The 26,406-nt window shown below is 42.3% G+C and overlaps 1 protein-coding gene across 1 annotated transcript in view; it reads right to left on the reverse strand.

Moving 5' to 3' along the window:
• Positions 1 to 2,669: 2,669 nt before the first annotated feature.
• Positions 2,670 to 26,406, reverse strand: part of LOC306744144 (sickle tail protein homolog) — a gene marked incomplete at its 5' end in the record, with an annotated part of 46,263 nt that continues 22,526 nt past the window's right edge. Inside the window, 14 exons of the mRNA XM_079226728.1 lie at positions 2,670 to 4,656; positions 7,270 to 7,398; positions 8,256 to 9,991; positions 12,192 to 12,288; positions 16,214 to 16,306; positions 16,555 to 16,734; positions 18,959 to 19,043; positions 19,138 to 19,279; positions 19,577 to 19,678; positions 21,222 to 21,417; positions 22,261 to 22,356; positions 22,445 to 22,718; positions 22,807 to 22,954; positions 23,402 to 23,538. Of these exons, the coding sequence (XP_079082854.1) occupies positions 4,630 to 4,656; positions 7,270 to 7,398; positions 8,256 to 9,991; positions 12,192 to 12,288; positions 16,214 to 16,306; positions 16,555 to 16,734; positions 18,959 to 19,043; positions 19,138 to 19,279; positions 19,577 to 19,678; positions 21,222 to 21,417; positions 22,261 to 22,356; positions 22,445 to 22,718; positions 22,807 to 22,954; positions 23,402 to 23,538 (3,442 nt within the window). The 3' untranslated portion in view covers positions 2,670 to 4,629. The remainder of the gene's footprint in view (positions 4,657 to 7,269; positions 7,399 to 8,255; positions 9,992 to 12,191; positions 12,289 to 16,213; positions 16,307 to 16,554; positions 16,735 to 18,958; positions 19,044 to 19,137; positions 19,280 to 19,576; positions 19,679 to 21,221; positions 21,418 to 22,260; positions 22,357 to 22,444; positions 22,719 to 22,806; positions 22,955 to 23,401; positions 23,539 to 26,406) is intronic.

Here is a 26,406-nt window from a genome sequence, read left to right on the forward strand (position 1 = left end):
GCTCTCCGAGGGTCGGTCTCAATAATTGTGCATTTTAGTCTGTCAACGATTGAAGTTTCTGCGATCCTCAAACTGAACCCTGATCTTGAGCGGATAATATGTGCTACATCATGTTGGAAAGTTAATATCTAGAAATCGCATTTGAAGACTTGCTCAAGTTTGCTGCCTGCTATTTCATATTTATCATAAAATTCTTGTCTAGTCACCTTTTTCTATTCTTACTTAGTAGTAGTTTTATAGTGTTTTCCCTCCTCTAAATTGAAAATGTTCATAATGTTTATGTTTATATATACCGTTCTGTATCATATTTGAGATATGATGAGATACGTAATCTTTTACAGCATATTTGATTCCCATTTCCTCTTGCAGTTTTAATGCTACCAAGATAATTCATACATCAAATTATGGTTAGTCGGTAATATAACTTTTCTGATTGTTTGTTGTGAATTCAGTTTAAAAAACAATCCCAACAACCCTCCTGGTCCCCAACACCAAGCTGCGCACCATGGGCGACCGGGTCTTTTGCTCGGCAGCGTCACGCCTCTGGAACTCTCCCTGACCACCTAAGGGCAACTCAGACTCTGAACTCTTTTAAGACTGGCCTAAAACCTTTTTATTCAGGAAGGCATTTTTTACCTTGTGTTAGTTCATTGTCAGCTATCAATTTGTCTTTTTTTTATTTACTTTTTTTTTAGGGGTTGCTTTAACCATGTTTTAACTGTTTTTATTTTGTTTTACTATATGTTGACTCTGTGGCTCTCTGAGTTTCTTCTAAAAGAAAAGTGCGTTTAAAAATGAAATTTATTATTATTATTATTATCCCATTCTATTTATACTATTTTTTTTACAGTTCAAACATTGTATTTCATAATGCTCCATAATTCAATAAAATATATTAGACATTAAAACATATTGCTGAAGTGTTTTGAAGCCCATTCGCTTCCATTCCATCCTGCACTCAATACAGTGACTCAATGACTTTTTCTCATTATAAACTCAATCAGCGTCACAAAAATCACATATATTTCTCACAGGATTTCATTACTTATGTTTTCAATATAGTTTAAAACTTTACTAAGCAGACATTCTTTTACTCTGTTTTGTAAATATTCACTTTGCAGTGTTTTTGTTACTATTACTAAAATATATTACAACAAGCCTTCATATTATTTTCAGTGTGATGTTGTGAAGAGGTGTGTCTCTACTGCCCTCTATTGGCATAACTCTGCCCTGCACTGTGAAATAAAGCAGGACAGCAGGAGCAGCTGATGTCTGCACACTGGAAGCCCTTTATTGGTTCTCCCACCTGACAACCAACCGCTTACAAAACAGTTATTTACAGCCGTGTAAATTCCACATGTTTCAAACTGACAGAAAGGGTTAAAGGCATGCACAGGTTCCGATTCTAGGAAGAAAACAACTACAACGACAAAAGAAACTTTTTGCATACAAGTGAAGGCGTGTATTAAACTGTGCCTTTAGGTTTGAATAATAAACATTCAAAAGGTTGTTTCTATACACAGACCACAGTAGAAGGTCCATACAGTGTGTGTTAAATCACAATGGCACACACTGGTGTGTTAAGCTCATGTTGCTGCCTTACAGAAAAGAAACATCTGGAAAAGAGCGGGCTGACATTTTAGTATATATAATTGCAGTCATACCCAGTCAGATGAAAAGATTCATCTTAATTAATCTCAATGTTTATCTCTGTGCGTCAGTGTCTCTGTACCCAGTGGTCAGAAAATATGTTGTGAAAACCCAAGGATACGTTTATGCGAACATTTCTGAACTCCAAATAGGTTTCATATCAGCGGACAACGCTTGCAGAAACGCACAATGCTCCTTTATTAATGTTGTGATATGAATAGTTCGGTTTAGGAAGCAACGCAACTTGGTTAAGGTTAGAAAAAGATTCTGGTTTGTTTTAAACAAATAACATAACAACCATAACATTGATATGTAACAAGCGCAAAGTTTACTTTTGGTTCCACACGGGACACGGACAGCAGTCTCCAGGGTGAAAGTCCTGTTTGACCCATCCATCAGCTCTCCTGGCTGTCCTTAGTGCTGGTTATACTCGTAATTCTCAATCAGAATTCTCAATACCTACTTCACTTGCTCTGACCAACATGTGTTCTGGCCCCTGGGCTGATGGTCCAGGATGTGTTGACTCGCCTGGAAGCTCCAGTTCATCACAACCTCCAACTCTTATTGGCCCAAACAGAGAACATTGGAGAAAGACTGTAGAAGCCATACGGCGCTGCTAGTGTTCTGTTTAGGTTGGTGTGCCTGTGTCTATTATGATTATAAATATGAATTGCTGGTGATAAGTTCTTGGAGGAAATGTCATTTCTGTCTGATTGCGTTCTCCAGGGAACAAAGGGCCACGTTTAACTTTGGCTCCTGTGAGAAAAGCCAATGGTCTTTTCCTCACTAGGCCTCCACATCATGTCCTTGAAGAGGTTCATGATGAAATGTTCACAAGGGACTGATTTAAGTTCGGACTGCTCTGCTGAGCGTCGGCCTGTTTGGTTCTGTTGGAACGAGTATCTTTGACTCTCAATGGACCTAAAGTAGAGGTTTCTGTGATTAGTAGAGTCTGAGCTGAAGATGCTCTGAACAAACTCCGTTCTGATCGCTACCTTCTCATCTGACGGATTTATCCTCGCCGACTGAGTGAAGGTGTGTGTGATAATAAACTGGACAAAGTTTGACATCACCTCCAAGGAAAAGGAAAAGGTTCTGCATGAGCACAATAAACAACAGCATGTTTATATGTCATATGTATTTCATTTCTATATTATACTTCATCTACATAAAAACTCTACACAGACAGATTTGACCTTTACAGATGTAAAACTGTTTATGCTGTATAGGAATATCTTTGGTTAAATTCTGCATATTGATAGTCACAACCTTGATTTTTTTAATACAAATCTATTCGACAATGTTGGATGAAACCTCACATACTCATATTTCACACAACAATAATCCAACATCCGTTGTTCTATAGTCTGTTCACTAGATAAAGCATGATAAAGAAACTCAGACAGCCGGAGTTGTTATCTTCAGATTTATATTCTTCTATATTAATCTGAATATAGAATAATAATATGGAGAGGAGCGACAGTGAAGCGATTCAATCACACTGATTGTTTGAATCAGTCAAAGTCCAAACATAATGAAAATAACCACTCCAAATAGGAACAGGGCAAAGGGGCTCTCTGTTGCATGCTGGGTCCACAGCTCAGAAACTATACTAAACTAACTGGGGACGGCTCATGGAAAATGTTCAAGTAGAAGCAAACCAAGCAGGTAAATAATATTGAAAATCATCATATTTCTTTGTTTGACTAGATTCCTCTCCTGATGAACGAAGCTTCTCACTGTAACTCAGCAGCAGACGTCTTAATCCTAATAAACCACCAGGGGGCCGCGAGCCCAACATGTGCTGGATGTGTAGGCTGAACGCTGTCCAGTGAGAGCTGTGCTTGATATAAAATTTAAACACAGATGAGTTTTATCTGTCGTGTGTGTGTGTGTGTGTGTGTGTCTTTATTCTCATGTTTGTGTTGTTGCACCTAATTATGTGGTACAACTTGCACCATCTGAATGAAGATGGTGCAAGTTGTACCACGTAATCAGGTGCAAATAGACGCAATGTTATGACTGGATATTTTCAGAAGAGCTTCATGACCTTTAACCTGAGCAGAGGTCCAATCAGCAGCACAGAGGAAGTGTAGAAAAATCCACTATGAACGTATTCAAACTGAAACGGAGGTTGAACTCAATTCATTGAACGTAGCCGTGTGCAGAGCACCCACAGCCTCACTGAGGGGACTGAAGGCTGCTGACAGCTGTACTTTCTTCTACAGCTTGTTTCCATTCCATGTTCAATGTTAATGCAGTAAAAGCACATGTGAGCAAAGCGAGGAGAAGCTCTGATACCAACGCACACAGAGGGAGACATACTTAATTCTCAATATCTTTACATAGTTATAGTTATTTACTACTAAATGAATGCTCTGCATATGGTATGGAGGATAGTTGGTCATTAAAGACTGTGATTAAGATATGCGCAGTATAAATGAACTGAAGGAAACACGAGGGGACAAACCGTGTGGTGTGAAAGGACCTCAGCATGTCGAGGTGTTCTGCAGTTCATACAGCGATAGAGATCATCTCTATAACTACAGCCATGAAGACCAGCCCTGTGTTGGGAGGGCTTTTATTTTTCCAAGGTTTTGCAGGTAAACGTCACACATATTGCTGTAGGGACATCAGGGTTGAAACATCAGTTGGCTCTGCCCCGCTCACACATTTAAATACTGATCGTAGAGGAGACATCACGCTGCGTCCTCTGAAGCCGCCGTGCAGAGGACTCGGCCAGCTGGGCTTCCGCTGCGCTTCCTGCCACGGCCTGGAGGGCTGGACGCTGACATACGGGCTCTCTTCACCATGGTGGGGAGGAGGGAAGAGGATGTTGAAGGAGGGGAGGAGAAGGAGGTGGAGGATGAAGAGTAGGAGGATGAGGAGTAGTAGTGTTGGGGGGGTGAGGTGGAGGTGAGGACGAGGCGGTGCTGGCCTTTGCTGCTGCTGCGAGGCCCGTGATGGGCGGGGCCGACGTTAGCGTGGGATGACGACAAAGCGTGGCTAGACGAGGGGAGGAGACGACTCAGATTAAGAGATGGGATAAAAGACTTATGAGGAGGAGTGGAGAAAGAAAATGAAGGCAACGAAGCAGAGGGGGAGCGGGGTGGGGAGTCTGAGGGAGAAAGGGAGGAAGAGGAGAGAGGACACATAAGAGCCTGCTGCCTGGAGCGCTGGGCCGAGGGAGGAGGAGGAGACGGGCTTGAAGGACACTTTGAAGGGGGAGACAGAAGAGAGCGTTTCCCCGAAGAGGAGGTGCAAGAAGCTGAAGGTGAAGAAGCAGAGGAGGAGGAGAGGCTGTGGAAGCTAGCGGTGGGGTCTGAGCAGTGAGGAGTGGACCCAGAGCTTTGGCCCAAGGCCGGGATCTGAGAGGCTCGCAGAGCAACGACACAATGGCTACTCTCCCCGGCTGCTCTACTGCTGCTGCTGTCGGCCTGGAAACAGACACCACGGAACACGCCGGCAAAGCCAGCAACACACACACATGAGAGGAGAAGAGCGCTGAGCATCACACCTGTTACTGCTGTGGCTCGGCCAGCCGACACGGGTACAGCCTGAAACGTCTTCACAAAATAGATGCTGAGTCATCTGTGTCTCTATTCAGATACCTCTCTTAGTACACTTCCATGTAGTATACTATGTACACTGTGTACTACATGGTGAATGTGGTGTAGTCTCACATCAACATGGCTGTTGTACTCACTGGAAATGATGACTGCAACAACTTCTTTGATTCACTAGCTGTGATAGTCGCCAGCAAACATACCTACCTCCTAACTGTAAAGTGAACCCTTGTTTCTGAACCCTCATCCAGCCCAGAACCAGAACCAGAACCAGAGTAGACTGGTCCTGCCCCACTTCAGCTGACAGCTTGTCTGAAGTCATGTACGAGAGGCCCGGCTTACATTAAGGATTTACTGGTGACCTTTGATTAAATCAATAGATTTTGTAAATGCTCACGAAAGGCTTTTCAACATTGACTGGAATAAAGTGGATCAATGGAAGTGACCAAAAGAATAAAGACCCTCCTTTTGTGACTCATTTAAAATGGGCTTGACGTGTGATGGGCGGATGCTCCTCTACCAATGCTGCATGATGGGTTTGATGGAACTGATATCAGCATCACATTGTGTCGGGTCATTTAACACCTGAATCTTCCTGGATGAAGATTAAAAAGTAAAAGCATTTCCTCCGTTCATCCTGATAGGCATTCCGGAGGCTGTTAGATCCCAGAGGAGGAAGCCAGCCTCACGTATCTGTTGTACATAAACAGCTTGTGTGCAGATGGAGTTGCTGCGCATGTTTCCTTTGTAATGACCAATGAAAATGGAGGGCTGCCCATCTTCCCCATTGGCAGGGTCTCTATGTTAATGGTCATCGGCAGCATTTGGCTCGCAAACGTTCCATCATATATGACACAAATACTCCTCTCTTTGACTAAATACATATTCTTACTATACTGGCCAAAGACACAGTAGTAACACACATGACTGCTGAACGCAGCGCTATTCCTCCTCCCTGAATCAGAACCAGTGTAAAAAAAGTCAAGGTAATGTACAACAAACTGTAAGAAACTATAAAATCCTTTTGACTCCATACAGAACAAAGTTGGAATTGTTTTGTAATCACTAAATATGTCATTAAAGATTTGACATTGTGATTAAGAGAATTTCCCACGGAGCACAAAATACATGCAGTACTAAGTACTTCATGAAGACATACTCTTTATGGACTCCAGCTGGAGGGTTGATTAATGATGGATGTTTCAACTGGATCCCTAATATTTGTACATAATGGCTTCTGTGTGCACTTGTTTGAGGAAAAAGAGGTTTTGAGAGTTTTTGACACCCAAATAATATTTCCACAACTCACTGCCAGATGAAGACTGGTTGTCCACAGTGAACATGCAGGTTCCATGCAGGTCAAGATCCACTTTCACAACATTAACAATTAGTTTTGGAAATGGGGACATGAATGGGTACTATAACAAAATCAGGGAGTGTATGTTGAAAGAAGTGTAAAAGTTGTAGCTATAAGCAGACAGATAGAATTTGAGGAAGACCCACACAATAAGACAGATATGCACCAACACAGAAACAACACATTTAAAACTCACTGCAAACACTCAAATACAATTCACACTTTTTTCCGAGCTATTGACCAACTACTCTCTAATTGTTGGTATCCAGTTCACTATCACCTCAGCTAGTTATTCATAGGTTGTTCAATTAAAATGTTTAGTTTAGATGTCATTTCAGAAGACTGATTCTCTAGTTTAAGTAAATAAGATTGGAGTTTACTTTCTCCACATGACTTAACCCAACTGTAGCTTCTACTTGCTTCTTGCATGTCTCAGGGACAAAGTCAATATGATTATCTTGTAATACACATCTAGAGTTAACCCAGACAGGCAGGTGTTTGTTTGTTTGAGTTGCCATGTACATAATGAAGATCAGTCATGAGGGGGCCTTAAGTTTAGTTTCCACTAAGCAGTTGTATGTACTGATACTTGACAACAAAAAGGGAAAAGGTTATTTAACCTGCTAGCGTAATTCTCCTTCAGTCTATGCTGTCTCAGAGCTGCTATGCTCAGGTCTAAGGTCACAGGTCCTTTACCTGGCCCGGCTGCTTCTGGGTGGCCTGCTGCTGGCTCTTAGGTGTCTTCTCTGGTGAGCTAGAGGAAGAAGAGTGGCGAGCTTTGGTGTGGGATCGCTGGGCCGAAGAGCTGGAGCTGCTGCTGGAGGTCTAGCAAGAGGATTCATGGACACAAGGTTTGTTAGTCCAGACTGGCTGGAACTCTGCTATCATTGAACAACATGTAGGAGACACTGCATTTGTAAGTATAGCAGCTGCAAAAGCATTAGATTCAAGCAGCAAATTAAGATCAATTATGACATCTTTGTATTCCAAGTGATTCAACCCCAGTAGCACATGGAGGAGAAATGTACATTTGAGTAGTCTATACTGTAAGCAAAGGAGTAAATCAGTCATCAACATTGTTTGAAATGTGAAAGGCGGAGGTTATCTTCGAGATATAGACAATAATAGATATTAAGCAACAGAATCAAAGACATTATTGGTTGACGGGAAATGTGTGTTTAGCAAATGTGGCAATACATGATATGTATGAGCGAGGCAGCAATTCATGGAAGTGAGAGATGTGCCGGATACAAACAAACACAACTATTGTTCTTGGTAAGTGCAGGTGGTCCATTTAAAAAACAAATACAGACAGTCCAGCTGGCAAATTTGAGCAGATAACACAAGGCAACAATCTGTTTCCTGTTCAGCCTGAGCACACATTCACTGTCGTTATTAATAGCCATTTTGCCATTTAGCTGTTAGTGGTCCTGAGAAAGTTGAATCTTGTTAGCTGCCTTTGTTATTTAATCATAACTTGCCTGCTTTGAAGGAGCAGAGATTCTAAGAAATGGAAAACATTCTTTCTGGAAAATGCATTAACCTCACGGGGAAACCAGTACAAGCAGTTAGTCCTTTCTGGTGCCGGCTATAAAAGAAAGATTCAAGAATACATATGTGTAGAGTCAGAGTAGAGAGCCCACCACCAGCCCAGCATCACTGAAGCCAGAGGAGCATCAGACCTGTTTCTTGGTGGAGGTTTTTCCTGAGTCGAGTGGAGGTTGTGGCTTGGCTCTCTTACTCTGAGGTGGATTTGGGCTCTTGAGAATCTGAGACGCTGGGCTCTTGGATGGACTTCTCTCCCTCTCTCGTTTGACTTTGCCTTTAAGCTGAGCCCTGTCACTGAGGTCAAAGGAGGAATCAGGGGACTGAGGAGGTGAGGACACAATGCTGGAGGGAGAAGAAGGGCCAGACATACTGTCCACACTGATTTCCAACTGTTTAATGGACTCTTCTAGATTGTCAATAGAGTCTAACGTGCTCCTGCAGAGGTCCTCTACCCCGCTATCGGGCTTTGAGTGTCTGGTATCAATGGAAGGGGAGACCTGGATGTCTCTGTCGCAGGCATTGCTTTCACCCAAGTTGTAATTGTTTGGTTGTAATTGTTTGCTACTGTTGGTCTCAAACCTCTTGGATTGTTTTATTGGCTTCTTCTTGGTCTCCTTTACTGGCTTGATGTCCAATGTTTTTTCCTCCTCTTCCTCATAAACAATAACCTTGAGAGTCTTCTTTCCTGTTTTGGTCGTCCCTGTACGAATGGCCTGGCTAATTGCAGCCAGTTTGTTTTTGGGGAATTTGAATTTGAATTTCCTTTTGGTCTCTGGCTGTCTAAGCGAGTCTGGTTTACCCTGGTTTTGGGGAGTTGAGATGTTATCTCCTGAAGGGATTTGATTGTGCATATGTAGAGAATTCTGACCTTTCCCTGCGGTATCTTTGATGCCTAAGTCTGTATTTATTTCAGTAATGCTAATTGTTCTCACGTTCTGTTTCTCTTCGTTCTGCTTTGTCTCCTCTTCATCCACGATATTTTCTGGAGAGAGCATCCTATCAAGATCTTCCTCACATTCTAAGATGGTAGAGAGACGCTTGTAGGCTGACTGAATGTCCATAGGCTCATTCAAGATAAAAATAAGAGGTGTCTTATCATAGTCATCACTCTCCTGGAAAGCTTGGTTGTCATGTGCCTGATAAGTGGGTTCACCAGCGCTGTTGCCCCCGGCTACAGTCTGTAAGTCTGAGTCCCTCATTTCACCGAGGTCTTCATCTCTGGACTTTGTCCTGACTCTTGAACTCCTGGTCGTGGAGATTCTAAGGCTGATTTGACCCATCCGGGGTGGTAGAGGAGGAGGTCCCTCATTGTCCCAAATATCGGGGCTCAGGCTACCTTCTTCTTCTATGTGTTGTGATTGGTCCCTGGATAACTGCGCTGTTGCATGCTGGTTCTGCTGGCTGCTGTAAGTCAAGCTGGGTGAAGGTTTTAGAACAGGAGCAGAAGCCACACAGTCCTGACCTGAGCTCAGGGACCTATCCTGCTGGACCTCTATCACTCTGTCCTCTGGGGTGTTTTCTTTGTGTAACGTTAATACTACCATCAAATTTGACTTCTTCTCAGATAGTACCTTGCTAACAATTTTTTCATTCTGGTCAAGACCTGCAATGTCATTAGCTTGAATATTTTCTTTTTGTAGAGTAACAATTGTTGTAAACTTGACCTTCTTTTCTGCTGAGGTTGGGGAGCATACCTGTCCAACAACCTCCTTGTTCATCTGATCAGGACTTTTCACAGAAAGATCATCTTCTTTTTGAACAGTTGAAACTGTAAGTAGCTCCATCTTCTTTGATGTTGGAATCTCCTCATTCTTCTGGACGGTCTGAGTCTCTTGTGAAGCTGAAGGTGGGGGTACCTCCACCTTCTCTACTGTTGCACAGTTTAAGGAAGGCACCTGTTTACCCACATTCTCCTCTGTGTCCTTACGTGGACTTACATAGCCTCTCCTAGCTTCAATGTGTTCTTCCAGTCCGGCTGCTGTTCTGACTTTATTAGGGCAGCCATATGTAATTCCTGTCTGAGGAGCTGAATGCTGGTCTAATGCTGCACACTCAGAAGTCTTCAGATTGGCCACCTGTGATGCTGGAGATGTTCTTACTTCTCCTTTCCATTGCTTATTTCCACTTGGCAAATTATTCTTATTTGACAGTTCTGTGTTCACCTATAATTAGAAGAGGCAAGATTAAACAGTGTATACTTTGGAAATTAAGAATAAAACATCTTAGATTTAGTCTTTTATATCGCAGTAATACTACAAATACATGTCCATTATCTACAATATAGTCCTAAATGTACAAACTGTATTGAATGTATAAATCAAAATAAAGACTTACTTCAGAGTTTTATATAAAGGATGACTTGAACAATCTCCAAAAGGCACTTGCACACTCTAAAATGCTGTATCTGCACGAAAGACAAATACCTACATATGGCTGGCTTGTCCCTGAAATTTTATGTTCAGAGTGTGAGTTATGGATCAGTCTGAGGGCTTAACAGATGCCAACGCTGCAGAACAGTTTACAATACTTTACACTCTACTTGTATGTGATTGATGAGCAATCACATATGTGCCGCGTTTTACCTGGATGAAGTTGCGCTTTCTTGCAGCAAAGGTTCAGCCTCCTTTTCATTATGTAATTTATTATTGTGGTGGCAGGGGCGTGGTTAGCGTAGCTGGAGAGGGGGGAGGGGAGAAGCGACTCAGGGAACAGGTGTCGGGATGAGACCTAAGTGGCCTCAGCTGGAGCAGGTTGTGGGTCTTGCCTACATAAGCCATGAGAGGCACAGTCTGCGGGAGAGGCATGTGACAATAAAACAGTTACCGACGCAATCCCACGTGTGCTCTCTCATTGGTGCTGGGGGGACCCGAGGAAGTAGCAGGATCGTGTTACAATTATGTTACCTTATTATACTACCTAATTTCAAGCTAACATTTAGTAGTTGAATCATTATTGTTAAAAATTGGTTTGGTAACAATTTATAATAAGTACACGCTATTTAGCATTAGTAAAGCTTGAGTAAACACTTAATTCATAATTTATAAAGCATTGTTCCAACATTAACACTCATTAGTAACTCATTGGTATGCAATTCATAAACAGTTATAAATGTTTTATTCTTGATTAATAAGCTTGACTATTATGCGCTACATGATTGGGTTTTCATACTATATAAATGATGGCTTCCCCATTTGTAAATCAAGTAATATATATTACAAACCAATTATTAAGGACTTGATGATGATTCACTAATGGTTGACATGTTCTTTATAAACGTGTTTTAATACTGCAATTCATGATTAATTCAGGTAGTTATTAATTGTTAGTTACGTATTTTGTGTTGTAAGGCATAGATAGTCCTTACTTTAGATGAGGTCACAGAACATACTTAACTAATACTTAACTAATGACTAGTAAGTGTTTATTCGTGCTTTACTAATGCTAAATAGCCTGTAGTTATTACAAAGTGTTACCATTGATTTAGTTCACGTGTTGTCTATGTCCCTATGCCTTTAGTTTTGATTAACTACTCAGTTGACAAAAGTGCTTCATGTCGTGCTCATTCCATGTCAGATTCATCTATCATTCTAAATTCTACCAGCTTTAAAGTAGTCATTGCAAGCAGAGCTGCCACGAAGGGAGCCAAGAGGTCAGCGGGCTGCTCTGTGTTATCAACCGTAGATTACAAATGTAATCCAGGCCCTGTGAAATCTTAGAATAAGGGAGGACATATTTAACAGTCTTTATTTTAGTGGCTAAACTATTTTTAAAAACAGGTCAGCATTGACATCACATTTGGTAGTATCTGCACTGCAGAAAAAGGCTTGTGATCCACAGCTTTGATTTGTTAACATGCAGATGAATGTATATATGGTTATTAATCATATACAATGCAGGTTAATTGTTCACTGTTTGTATTTATTCTACTTCAATTAGAAGTCTGGACTTTATTGTAAAGAGCTGGCATGTAAGACAGATGTACCAATAAATTAAGTCAGTCAAACAGGAGAGAGGCGTGCCTCCAGACGGCCTGTTACTTGAGAGATTACAGTCTCAAAGCCAATGCTCACAGCATCTGGCTGGAGGCAATGAAGGTCTCTTTAGACCAGGGATGTCAAACATTCGGCCCACGGGCCAGATCCGGCCCGCCAGAGGGTCCAGTCCGGCCTGCGGGATCATTGTTAAAATTGCAGAAAAAAGAAAAAAAAAGATATATGAATGAAATACCCAAGTTGGGACTTGAACCACTGATCCTCTGATTGTAAGACAGGCATAATAACCATTGAGCCACAGTCACAATTGATTTTAGCACTAACTTTACTAAAGATATTGCCCAACTGCGAGGGAATCTGCAGAGGAGAGCACAGGCAGGTAAACAGTGGGCTGATGTCTGAATTCGTGGTCTTTATGTTTCTAGTTTATTAAAGAAATACCTTAAAATAGGGTTTATCATCCAAAAAGCTTCACCAATGATTTAAACAGAGAAATATTGTCATTATGCTATGACTTTACTGGTCCGGCCCACTTGAGATAAAAATGGGCAGCATGTGGCCCCTTGACTAAAATTAGTTTGACACCCCTGCTTTAGACCAAACAGGACTAATCTGACCAACTGAATCAAAAATTAAAACCCATGTAACTCCATAACCTATCCATACCAGTTCCGTTTCTGTGGATTTCGGATGACGATAAAAACCAGCCAACCAATGAAATTACACTGTCACACAACAATAGAGATTGATTGATTGATTGATCCGTTTGGTCTCTTATCATAATGCCCTTTTTTTAAGAAGACTGAAGACAACACATACAAAGAGAACATCTGTGGTGAAACTGAATTGTGATGTGAGTAGCCTCCAGAAGAGGGGTAAGCAGACTTCATTGTCAAGGCACATATAGAGATCCAATAAGTAGCTGACATTATGCGAAGGGCATTATGCGAAGGGCGACTGTGGCTCAGTGGTGAGCAGGGTCATCCTTCAATCAGAGGATCGGCGGTTTGATCCCTGGCTCCGCTAGCCCATGTCGATGTGTCCTTGAGCAAGACACTTAACCCTAAATTGCTCTCGTAGCTGTGCCTACGGTGTATGAATGGTTTATAATGCTGATGTGGCGCCTTGCATGGTAGCTTCTCTCATCAGTGTGTGAATGATGTCATCTAGTGTTAAAGCGCTTTGAGTGGTCGAAAGACTAGAAACGCGCTATACAAGTAGGGGTCCATTTACCATTATAGGGATCAGGAATGACAAGGAGTCGATATAAAAGGTATGCTATAAAATCTGACTATATTGAATAAAAAATAGTGTCACATCTATTTCTCTTGTATATACAATGAAAGGTAGTTGCTTACAATGCCAACTAACTTTCTCACTTCACACATACACAGCAAAACAGTTTTTCCTCTGTAGTTAGTGAAAGAAGAACAGTGAGGTGTGGAGGGAGAAGGTCTCTGGGATCATCGTCACTCTTCCAATGCAGCTTGACTCAGTTGTTCTAATTCACATATTTTTCTATTTCTGTTTGAACTTTGATGGCTGCTCATAAATATGTTGACCAGCAGTCAAAACCAAACTGCCGAGCTGCAGATCAAATCATTATGTTTTGATCCTGACTGTCAGACGAAATGAACAAACAGAGATAAAGACAGCTGTGCTATGAAATTTAAAATGAACATGTTATTATCTGTGTGTGCATGTAAGCACTCTTGTATCTTTCCTATATTACCTATGCAAGGGAGGCTTATGTATGTGTCTGTAGTGTGTGTGTGTGTGTGTGTGTGTGTGTGTGTGTGTGTGTGTGTGTGCGTGCTCGCTCGCTCGCTCGCTCACTCACTCACTCACTCACTCACTCTAGCATACTGTGGTCGATCCCAGTTCAAAGAAAATGAAAGACTTTAGAAGACAAAGCAGGGTGGATAGAGCAGACGTTTATTAATTCATAAAAGGCAGTTATAGTGTGTGAACAGACTATGTGACCAGAGATCCAGCAGAGAGGGAGAACCAGTTCACTTTCAGGAAATCTTGATGTTATGTCAGCAGAATTAGAAATAGGAAGTTAATCAGAAAGGTTCGCTTAGTATTGTTAATGTGTTAGTGTGCCAAGGCGAATCTATTGGAAAAGCTCTTATTATACTGAGGCCCAAACTACAATGTTTTGAAGATGGACTACAAAAAGATCATTTTAGATACTTCTAAAGGTTTGTCACTGAGTGCAAAGCTATTCAACTGTCTCTTAGTTCATTTTCAAACATGCTGAATTAAATACGTTATCCCACTAACAATGTCTCATATCCCTTTATGTTGTTATGGTTTATATGCAGATTATAATCTGATCATTAGAATATGCAGACATAGTTTATGAAACACCTTATTTATATGATCTGCGTTTGTCTTCATGATCGTTTGTTCTCTCCTGAACGGCCAAATGATACGTCACTTTAAACTTTGCCGCTGCAAGGAATTGTGGGTCGGCATTATGTTTTTTCCTTTCGTAAAGGAAGATCCAGTATTTCCTATGCTAAAGGAGCTAAGCAAGGAAGCATTGAAGCTCCTTTCTTTTGCAATGAGATGAATTCGACCAGCACTTATCATGGCGGCCACTTAGATACTTCCGGGTCATTTCACTCAGTTAGAAAGGACTTTTCCACCGCAACCTGAGTCTACCATCCAGACCAGGTGCTGCAGCCACTAGGTCACACCTGCAGCCCATCAGCTGATTAGAGAGAGCAGATGTTCTCAGAGCTGGGAAGCAGCAGCAGGAGCAGACAGACTGGGCAGGAGACTACAAGGATCTCCTGAACTTCTGGAGAGGAGCCGCATCGGACAGGAGGTAATCCAGCGGACTCCCCACTCACCTCTCAGCCCACAGGGGACCAAGGAACCGTCTCACACCGGGTGGGGACCGGAGGCCAAAGACCCCGGCCGGGAGGAACCTCTTGTTGAGTCCCCACCCCCTTTACCCTAACCTACTTATTAAAGAACACTTTTTGTTACGTCTTACTGTCTCTGAGTCTCATGTTTTAGTCCTGAATCTGGCCTCCACGTGCCACAACACATACTATATCATGTAAATTAAATTGTAAACACTAGTTGTACATGTGATTCTTAGTATATTTGGTTTAAGGATATATCTTGTTCATATTATTTATTACTAATTTGTTTCTATTTCTGTATTCTTTCCAGGTGTCATGGAGGAAGAGCTTGTGTGGCTCAGACTCCAGCTGTTCATCACAGCTATCCTGAGAGGATCCCTCCTGCTGCTCTTCTTGAGCTTCATTTAATTTTTCCTGTTTAAAGGTTTTTCCTTTTCTGAATCGAGGGTCAAAGGACAGAGGGCTAGATGTAGTTACCACTGTCGTGCACACACACTAACACATGCAGGCCGAGCGGGCTACTGCGGCGGGATCCCAGACCCTCAAGGGCCCCAAAGCCAGGTTATCTGTGTTGCACTAACTTTGTGTTCATTTGATTACTTGCACATTTGTGTGTTGTATTAGGAGCCTCTGTGGGTCCATGTGGCCCTGTGTGTTGTATTAGGAGCCTCTGTGGGTCCATGTGGCCCTGTGTGTTGTATTAGGAGCCTCTGTTGGTCCATGTGGCCCTGTGTGTTGTTAGTTATAAAGGCCTCAACGATGTTAATCCAGAAATGTTAGTTGTTGTGAGTTAGAAGCAGGAACAAATTCAGGTGAACGAACCAATTGGCGTCAGGTGAGAAACTAAGTGTAATTTATGATCAAGGAACATTCCAGCGCTAGTGGACTATTTAAAGCTAAACTCATCCTGTAAAAGTGATCCTTTGATGGTTAACCTGGCTAGACGTGAATGTGAGAGGATGTGAGTTGTAAATGTATCTAGCTTAAGAAACAACAGGTTGTTTAGTTACAGATTGTTAACATTAGAACACAAATTTAGATTTTTAACTTTATGAATTTTTCTGTCAGAAAAGTGTCCTCTACACAGGCGTGCTTTGCCAGAACACAGTGATGTCCCTTTACAGAATTTACAGTAAGTCCTAAAAGGCAACAGCCTTTTTCAATATGCAGTTCTGAGGTTTGAGTTCAAAGGTCAGTTCATAATTAGTGCTTTTTTTTTACCTTAGACTCCATCTCACTGCTCTGGAGCTCAGAGGCTGATCGTTCCACCAGAGCTCTGCTCCCTTCATCCCTCAAAGTGCATTTCTGAAACACCTGGGTGAAAGAGGCAGGAGGTTCATGTGAGGGTCAAGGTCACAGGGACAAGCGTGGGGTCAGAGGCACAGGGAGGCAATGCATGCTAAATACCTCTAGTTAATGTGTAGAATTGCTGAAATCTTGTGTGTGTATGTATTAGTCCTAATAACATATCAGTAGTGTCCAATTCTCCAATTGTGTCCTGGTACTTTCTGGTTGAGTATTTGATCTGCTTAAGTTTAAGAAACAGCATGTAGTTCACATACCTGCAGCTCCTTCATGAACGTGTCCTCCTCCTCCTCTTCTGTCCCATCTGTAGAATGGGGGGAGCTGGTAGCAGCCAGAGGTGCAGGTGAACCCTGGGGTTTGGGTTTGACCTCTGGGGGCTGTCTCGGGGGTTTGGGCTGAGGAACCAGCGGTTGCTCTTTCTCCTTCTCCTCCTCATCCTTCAACAGATTCATAGTAGAAACAGAACAAATTGTCAAGGAATCATCTTGAATTTGTGTATTAATTCAAACTCACATCCTCAGTTTAGCATCAGAATAGTGCATCAAATAACAATCAAACGCCCTGTGGTCTTTACTGTGGCTGCTAACATTACGTTGACAGACAGTAAGGCTCCGCCCCCAACGCTCCACAGGCCCACACAGTTTATAGTTTGATATCCAGCATTCTGTTTACGACTCCTGAGCTTTGGCTGTTGGTCAGTAGCTGACTGTGCAGCTGTGGAGCTAACTGCATATTCTGAAACTGTCGATATGACTCATTCAGATTGTTTGTGACTTGCCACTCTTTTTTTCGGGGGGGTGTATTGAAACAACTCCATTTTGACTTGTTTTCCCACAAACCTGACAAGTGCCACTTTGTATTTTGGCCGACGAAGGACTTTTCACGACAGCAGTGTGTCAATGACTTCAGTCTGTTCAGCCAATTAATTATTTTTTACAAATATTTGTATTGTTGTCTTTTCCACAATGCACAAACAAACAAGACAGAACAAAACAAAACAAAGCACAAAAAAATAACGTATAGGCATTTCAGATGGAGATATCAATACCAATGGCATGTTCTTTGTTAGGCGTTACTGACTGTTCCTCAACAGAGAACCAAAAAATAACAATAGAGGGTGACAGATATGCATATGCACAGATAGATACATATAATAGCCCACAAAGAAATAAGAGAGGACCAAAAGAAAAGAGAAAAAAGGGGAAACGATAGAATACAGGGTTGCAACAAAATCTTCTTCCTATATACACTTGTACTCGCCTCATTGTTTGTATTTTTTATTTGAATTTTGTTCTGGTCCGAGGTGCCCTCACCGCTCTCCATGCAGTGAAACCTGCAGCTGTGCTTGTAGTGTCTGCTGACACGTCCATGCAGAATTAAACTCTGTGACTTTTTTTCCCTTTTTGTATTCATCCATTTACAGTTTACAGAGGGCGGGGCTCTGTGAATCATGACCATTTGCAGGGGAAGCTGCTCTACAGCGGCGTGATAGGAGGTGATGCACATTTTAGTTATAAAAATATGAAAACATTTTTTTATTTTCAGTGACACAGTATCACCTCAAACTCCAAGAAAAGGTGTTCCCTTTGAAAGAGTGTAGGTTGTGAAGTGTAATAAGTGTACAGTGATAATTAATCCACAGAGGATCTAGCAAGCGGTGACTTATTGTAAAGTCGTATTGCCGTAGGCAGGAATGTTTTCCTGTAACGGTCCTTGTGACTGCGGAGCGTGATGAATCTTCTGGAGAAAGTGCTCCGCTGACCCTGCAGTAGGTGGTGGAGAGGCTGGTCCGGGTTGTCCAATATGGACAATAGTTTCTTCAGTGTCCTCCTCTACACCACCTGTTCCAGATACTCCAGCTTACAGCGATACACTTGTGCCTTATGACAATTGTGCCTCTTTATATAGAGAGCTGAGATTGTTCTACAATTTTAGATGGAACATATGGGTATATATCTCATATGCAAGTGCCTTAAAAGGTGAATTAAAAACATTATGTAAAATCGAGAAAAAGGCCTAAGAACCTGAAGGGTTAAAGCAACAGCATACCAATAGAGTACTTAATTTCATACCTATTATGTGATTTGAAGCTGAGCGTGTGTGTCTCATACAGGGTAACCACAGCTGACACCATCCTGATGGGACCACCGACCCTCCAGCCCCCCCAGGTTACAACTGTTCGCTCTGTTAGCATCGTTAGCTGCTCGGCACCGGCTCAGATATCTGTGTTCAGAGTGTGTGCAGGCCGGCAGCCCAGCTGTTTGGGGTGTAGCTGCTGGGATTTACTGAGCAAAACCCTACAAATAGCTTTTTTCTAGATCTGGGCACAAAAAGGATGGATTGTAAGTATCGTTTGACTATTGTTTGAATAACTTTCTATACTCCTTCGTACTGGCTTTCAATTGACACCATATAAGACCTTGAGGCCTTTTGTGTGACCTCCTTCAGGGAAGGAGAGTGACAGACATCTATTGTTTAAAAGTTGTCCCTGCGGAATATTGATGCTAAAATCTTTTCCCTCAACAATAAAAACAAAACTCTTTAGGAGTCAAGCCACAGTCATTTCTCATATACCTGAGTTATCAGAATTTCCACGGGTCCCAGCTGTTCTACAGTTTGTATATTTATGTAGGATAGTTGACATGGGACACAAATACACACCTGGGATCCAAGCGGCTCCTTCCTGGTGGTGAACATCACCTCTCCTGATCTTCCTGTGCTGAGACCTGAACTGACAGCATGGAACCTGGAAAGGCAAAACAAAACAATACTAACACATAAGCTGCTAGTTTATAGCCTTTAGAAAGCCGGTCTGCAGGTGATCCTCAGGGCCTACTGACCTTCGTGGAGGAGGAGGAGGGGGAGATTTGCCGGCCCTGTCTGGACTCTGCTTCATCTCCTTATCCACACTGGTGCGGCGCGGTTTCTCCACACGGGGCCGGCTAATGCGTTCTGTGCTGGGAGGAGCGGAGGAAGGAGGAGCTGAGGGAGGAGATGAGGAAGGAGCTGAAGGAGGAGCTGAAGGAGGAGCTGAGGAAGGAGCTGAGGAAGGAGCTGAGGAAGGAGCTGAAGTAGGAGCTGAGGAAGGAGCAGCAGATATATGTGCATGGTCATACAAAGGCAACCCAGTTCAAGATATTTGGTCATTTCAGTGAATTCTTGTTCATACTGTCACAGAACATATATATATATATATTGGATCAGGACTTTAAACGTGTTGTGGACATCCTCAGTGCATGTGGTTGTGTTGTATTATCTTTGTTCCAGCTGGTAACCTACCTGAATCTGAGGGTCCTAACTGGGTGGAGTCTACCTCATCACTCAGCGGGGGAGGTGTGTTTTCCTGGGAATCAGACACACGGGTCCGTTGCTCCACTGAGGCTGCAGCACAGACACGCACACAGACCTTTGTGTTATTCTACTACTTGATACAACAGTTCAGTTTGTTCCTAACATTAAAATACCAATCACCATTTAAACTTTAACTATGCATTATTTATATTGTGTAATTACTCCTAATTATGATAATTTAAGGAGGATCACATGTTTTTTCCCCAGATACAATACGCAGACCCTTGATGACCAAAGTAGGCTCATCTCTTAAATACAATCTTCTCTCATGTATTGCTCTGTTCAATTGTGGTTTGTAGAAATATATTAAACACTCTTCTACTTCACAGAAGAAGAAAAAACGTTTGAAAATGATTGTTACATATCAGCAAACAACTATTATCTCTGTAAAGATATATTAGACTAATGTCTACCTGTCAGAAGGAAGTCTCTCTACGTCTGAGTGTTGTTAGCTGTTAGCTGTTAGCGGCACTAGCCACGCTAACGGTGCGGCTGGCCATGTGGAGGCAGGACTTCCCTAAGCCTCAGACGTGCTCTGAATTTTGACTTCCGCACCTTTAAAACGGGTGTAACAGGCCAAATTAACCCCCGCCCAGAGTATACCTGGGTATACTTTGGCCCAGGCCAGAGTATACCCCCTGCTAACAGTAACCGTAGCTTAATTTTAATGTGTAACACTACTGAGAAGTGTGGTAGTAATCTTTGATCTTTGTGGATGTTTTAATGTTGTTTATCAGTGTTTAACTTTGAACATGTATATTGTCGCAAGGATATGCTAGTCTTAGAAGTTGAAGTTTCAGGACATAGTAATCTTTGATCTTTGTTAAAGTCTAACATTTGTCCTGTTTTTCTGGTAATAAAAGTCTATGTTTTAGAGTTTTAAGATTTAAGTCAGTTAGCTTTCTCACTTAACTTACCTGACAAAGCTGAAACCCCAATAAAATGTTGGAAAATGTAGTAATTTCTTTGTATATCACTCAACACTACTGATATCATGGGGGTATAATCTGGCCTGAGGGGTATAAATTGGCCTAGGCCATAATATACCCGGGGTATAATCTAGCCTAGGCCCCTTTAACCCCCGGTATAGTCCGGACTGGGGGTATACTATGGCCTGTTACACTGGGTTGTTTTCCTAAGCTCATGACATTTAGGAGATGCATGGTTTTGACATGACTCTACTGCCAGTGTAATGCACTGCAGCTTTAATGAAATGATGCATAGTGCAAACATGCAGACATGCAGTAAGATGCTTTGAGATCTAAACTCACAGTTGATTTAGGAACACTGGGCCTCATGCAAGAACCACGGGTACAATCGGGACGAGTTATTTTAGAGAATTTGTGACTTCACCAATTTTCTTCTATTCAGAATTTTAGTACAAAAGTACAAAATAGTTTCACGAGTGGTCCAGACCTGTTGTACCAGTATGTTCTTTTTTTATCTCTTAAGTGTTGAGTTGTGTGGCTGTTAAAACTTGTACAGGTTAGTGATCGTAATTGTTTGCTTGTTCAAGCAAACCTCAAAGATAACATTTGAGAAAAAAGTAGTGAAGGAGAATCGACTGGTCAACCTTGCATTTGTCTTGAGGCAGAATCTGAGCAGCCGTTCAGACGACTGATGGTCTTCATCAGGCTGGCCTGGGATTCCTGGAGGACCTGGTCCAACTCTGTGTCAGTGTTGGGGGATGGAAGCTGACTGGAAACCCAGCAGGCTGGCTGGTTGGCCTGGCTGCTGCTGCTGGTCTGGCTCATACTGCCCTCTACAGTCTGAGGAGGACACACAGCCACACAGGTGGATGCCAGCTGGGGTGGTTTCAAACTAGGAATGGGCCTGAAGCTGCAGGGAATGTCCCTTTAGATCAGGGTCCTTCCTTTCATGATGTGCAGGCGAGACAAACATCGAGATCAACCAGTGTGTTGATGGGAAGTGGGCTCAGTTTGGTTCAAAAGGTTTGATGTGTTGAGGTTTGAACAGCTGTTCCTCCAGCATAACGATCATGATATATAAACTTTGAGCCTGCTTCATACTGAAATACTTCCTGTTGACATGATGGCTTTATGTCCCAAAACTTGAGACAACTCAAACATCTTTTGACCAGAAAATTATTGAATCAACTCCTGCAGCAAATTTACTTTGACCCCTGTTTCTCGTCGCTCGTTTATTAGTCTTTTGTCAATTTATTCCAGGATGAATTTACTTTCAGCAGTAACCCCAATGTCCCTCAACACATAACTAAAGAAAACTCATTGATGTTTACACAAAATGGGGTTATGATGTTATGGTTATATACACCTTTCAACTTTCTCTCAGAAAAGTCCACTTTTTTTAGTTCTACAATATACAGAAACCTTTGATGTAGCAAAGCATTTCAACATATTAAACTTACAGTATTTACACTAAAACTTGTCTCGTGGTTAAGATAACTGAAAACTAAAATAACAAAAAACTGAAAACACTGTGCCTTATTATAAAGCTAAGTATGATTCCTGCAACATATCATCACAAGATATCGTAATCAGAAGTGCCTGCACAATTCTGAAGATATTCAACATTTGAAAGTTGAAGTAAAGTTGAAGTAATGTCTCAGCCTGTGCTGAAGTGACACTTACCTGTTTCATGGGGGCGTGGTCAGCGTGACCCTCATGTGGTGGTAAGGTCAGCCTCCTCTGCAGAGCGGGGCTGCCCTCTCTGCTGCGAGGACTCACCTTCACAACACAACATCTTGTTTCACTCTCCTCACAAAAACACCTGTTCACATACACAGGCTCACAACTTGTAATCGTGGAGCAGTACCTTGGCCACAGTGGGGGAGTCTGGTCCGTGGGTGGCTGTTAGTGGGGGGCTGGGCTGGATCACTGGGTTAATTCTGCCAGCCATGATGGGGATGACCTCAGCCGGACTTCCGGAGAGAGAGGGTGTGAGCAGAGGAGGTCTGACCGAGGACCGAGGCTGGGGTTTGGGGGAGCTCTGGGGGCTCTGGGTCTTCAGGGGCTCCTGATCTGTTTCCAGGACCTTTAGAGGCTCCGCCTGGGCTGATCTGGCTGGCATGGTTGACTCTGAAACATGCCTGTTGATAACAGGGAGGACAAAGACGCATCAGGACTATTTTCCTGCTAAACATAACTGTAACATAGTGGAGTGACGTTAATGATCACCTGCGGAGACCACTGAGGGCTTCAGTCAGGGCTTTGACTCTCTTCAGCATGGAGTCCATCTTATGAGGCTCCTCCTTCAGGAATCTCACTGCCTCCACCTCCAGCCTCAGCACGGAGCGCATCTTCACCTGCAGCTCTGGAAACTCAGCTGGAAGACAACCAAACGGAAGAGACTGACCTTTCCTCTGTAACTACACATCAGTGTCCAGGATCCTACATTCAGTGATACAGCTGTACAGCTGACCCTCACTCCAGCAGGACAATCAATTCAATTGATCAGTGATCTTAATGTTTTACCAATAAGTAAAGAATCCTGGGAGATCTGTGCGTGAGCTATTTTTATGACAAGATACGCAGTCATTTCAAGGTAAAAGGCAATCAGATAATATGTTGATGGGACTCAAACTATTATAGCTGCCTATTACAGTTATCAGCTATCTTTTAATTGATAGAATACACATTACCTGACATGAACAACATCCCTTTCAAATCTTCCTCTTCTCACTTAGTAATCTGTTGTAGCATGACATGATGATCCCATTTACATCCAATGTATCCGATTATACAGACTTGTCTTGAAACAACTCCAACCAACCTTTCAGGATGGCCAAAGCTTCTCCAACCCTCCGCAGGTTGACCGCTCCCTCCTCCACGTCTCTCAGAGTGATTGAGAGCTGGTTGGGACTGGAGGCGGAGCTACGCTGCAAACTATCCACATAGTCCTCCAATCCACTGTGAGGTGAAAAAGACATCAAACATGTGGCATTAACAGTCAGGTAGAAAAATCAGCAATGTTATAACCTACAGTAGACACAATATGGCAGCAGAGACTTCCATAGTTCTGCTGGTGGTCCTCAAATTAAGATATTGATATTATGTGATGATGTGATATTATCAGATCTGTCTTGTCTAGACATTGAACACTTTTCATGTTCATAACATTTTAACCTGGTTTTTAATATTTCTGAAACATGATGCTTGCTTATGGTTGAAACAGTGGTCAGAGTGGTATATAACACACCATCGCTCCCTAAGGAATGGAAAATGTTGCATCCTATGAAGATGTCAGATTAGAGTTATCATTTAAACTAGGAGAATATGATTGTAAGATGACATAACGCAAAGTAATGGGAACAAGGTGCTACATATTTAGCTTTGTAGATACATAATGACATCAAGTCAAGACATTTTACTCACTGCACAAGCACCACCGTTAGAATGTGTACCATGCTGATCATATGTACCCATATTACTCAAGCCTATTAATAAACCTAAAAAAAGTAAATTAAACTACAACTCATTTGAAAGCCTTGTTCTTCGTCTTTCACATCCAACCTAGAAAACAATAGATATTACCAACAATATTACTCCACTAGAGAGCTCATAGTACCATATTACCCCACTAGAGAGCTCATAGTACCATATTACCACACTAGAGAGCTAATAGTACCATACACTTGTGGTTCCTAGAGTCTTACAAAGTAGGATGGGAGCCAGAGCCTTCAGGTATCAAGCTCTTCTTCTGTGGAACCAGCTTTCACTTTCAGTACGGGGGGGGGCAAACACAGTCACCTCATTTAAGAGTAGACTTGAGACGTTCCTCTTTGATAGTGCTTATAGTTAGGGCTGGCTCAGGTTTATAGTTAGGGCTGGCTCAGGTTTGTCCTGTTCCAACCCCTAGATTTGCTGCTATAGGTCTAGACTGCTGGGGGACATCTTAGGATACAATGAGCTCCTCTCTCCTCTTCTCTCTCCTTCTGGATGAATTATTGCACCAATAATGCACATTACTAACAAGTCTTTGTGCTTTCTCGCCTCACATTGAATGTGTTGTAACTCTGTTATGTTGTTCATTCTGTACACATGACATCTATTGTACTTCTGTCCATCCTTATAAAGGATCCTCCTCTTTTGCTCCCCTGAAGGTTTCTTCCCTTTTTTTTTCCTGAGTTTTTCCTGATCCGATGTGAGGTCCCGGGACAGAGGATGTCGTATGTGTACAGATTGTAAAGCCCTCTGAGGATAATTTGTAATTTGGGGCTATTCAAAATAAATAGTTTTATTTTTATTTATTTTTGTAATAATAAACATATGACTTGGCCCTGATATGCTTGGAAACTCCTACTTATGATGCCTGATAAATGCAGGCTTCTGTTTGCATAGAGTTTGCATCTGTGCTATGCAGTCAGTGTGTAGCTAACAAGAGAATGAGTTTTGATGTCTCTGGAAACCCATGTCAAACCCAATCAAATCACTTCCCATCCCCCGGCTCTATTTTTAACAATATGTTTCTTCACATTCTCTCTCTGCCTAAAGATGATGCCGTGCTGTGTCTCACATGTCACCAATAATGTTCAGCTGCAGTGACATCGTAAGGAACATGATGTCAGAGTGAGTGTGTAAATGGTGAAAAGGCTAAATCACCACTTTAAATATCATTCAGATAACAGTGAGGTAGGCAGGGGTAAGATTGGGATTTGTGTTTCTGTGTGTGTGTGTGTATGGGGGGGGCTTCTACCCTGGGAAACATATTTGATAAACACGCTTTTTTGTGATGCACTATGCAACCTTGGAGAAACAATTACTAAATGTGTATAAGCTAACAATGGTGGAATGTAAATAAGTACTTACTAAATACTGTACTTAAAGGATAACATGTTAGAACTTGAGTATTTATATTTTGTGCAACCTTCCACTTCACTACATCTCAGAGGAAAATATTGTCCTCTATTACATAAACCTGACAGCTCTTGTTACTTTATTTAGCTCTAGTTAATTATTAATCTAAAAATAATCAACTAATAAACGCTGTATTACCATAGATTAAACAACCAATAGCCAATACATGTAGGTGCAGCAGTGGCGGGCCGTGCATTTTCTACCTGGGCCTTATGTGCTGTCGGATATCATATACATAAATACGCGCATGACGGGATTCTGCGTCATTAACGGACAATGCATGTAGTCCACATCAACAACCAGTCACATTTAGTTATAAAAAAACATGACAAAACAATCCAACAAAACTGTGGCACTAAAACACTGCACACTCAAGAGAACGAGCTCAGGGAACAGATGCGGGGGTGAAGTGTAATCAGCCTCAGCTGGGGGCAATTTGTGTGTGTGTGTCTCTCCCCGTTAAAATAGGAGTAGCGTCTAAGGAACGGGAAAGAGCGGGGAGCAGAGGCGACGCAGCCGCAACAGCTGTTACAGTCAGAGGAGAAGACGAGCCAAGGCGCGTATTAGGATCGTCACCGCCAAACATGCCCGTAACCCTCTGTGAGAAAGGCGCTCAGTAAATCCACCAGCAAGTCCGTTTCTCCTCCTCCTTCAGCCATTGAGTGTTAAAAAAAAACCCACACCTCTTATGTTTCAGCCTGAACTCTTCTTGCTACTACTGAGTTCTGCTAGCAGCTAGGTAGCTTTCTGTTGACTAAAGTCATGCTGGCCCACTGACCAATCACAGTGCATGTTAATGCTGACGTACTTCCAGGCCACCTCGCAGGCCCTGGCACGTCAAAGAATATGCCCAGCATGTCAAACTAAAGATCTGATTGGTTGAAGTCTATGACAATCATGACAACGTCCCTGTGTACTTTA

The sequence above is a fragment of the Taurulus bubalis genome (genome assembly GCF_910589615.1).
Source record: "Taurulus bubalis genome assembly, chromosome: 1".
NCBI lineage: Eukaryota > Metazoa > Chordata > Actinopteri > Perciformes > Cottidae > Taurulus > Taurulus bubalis.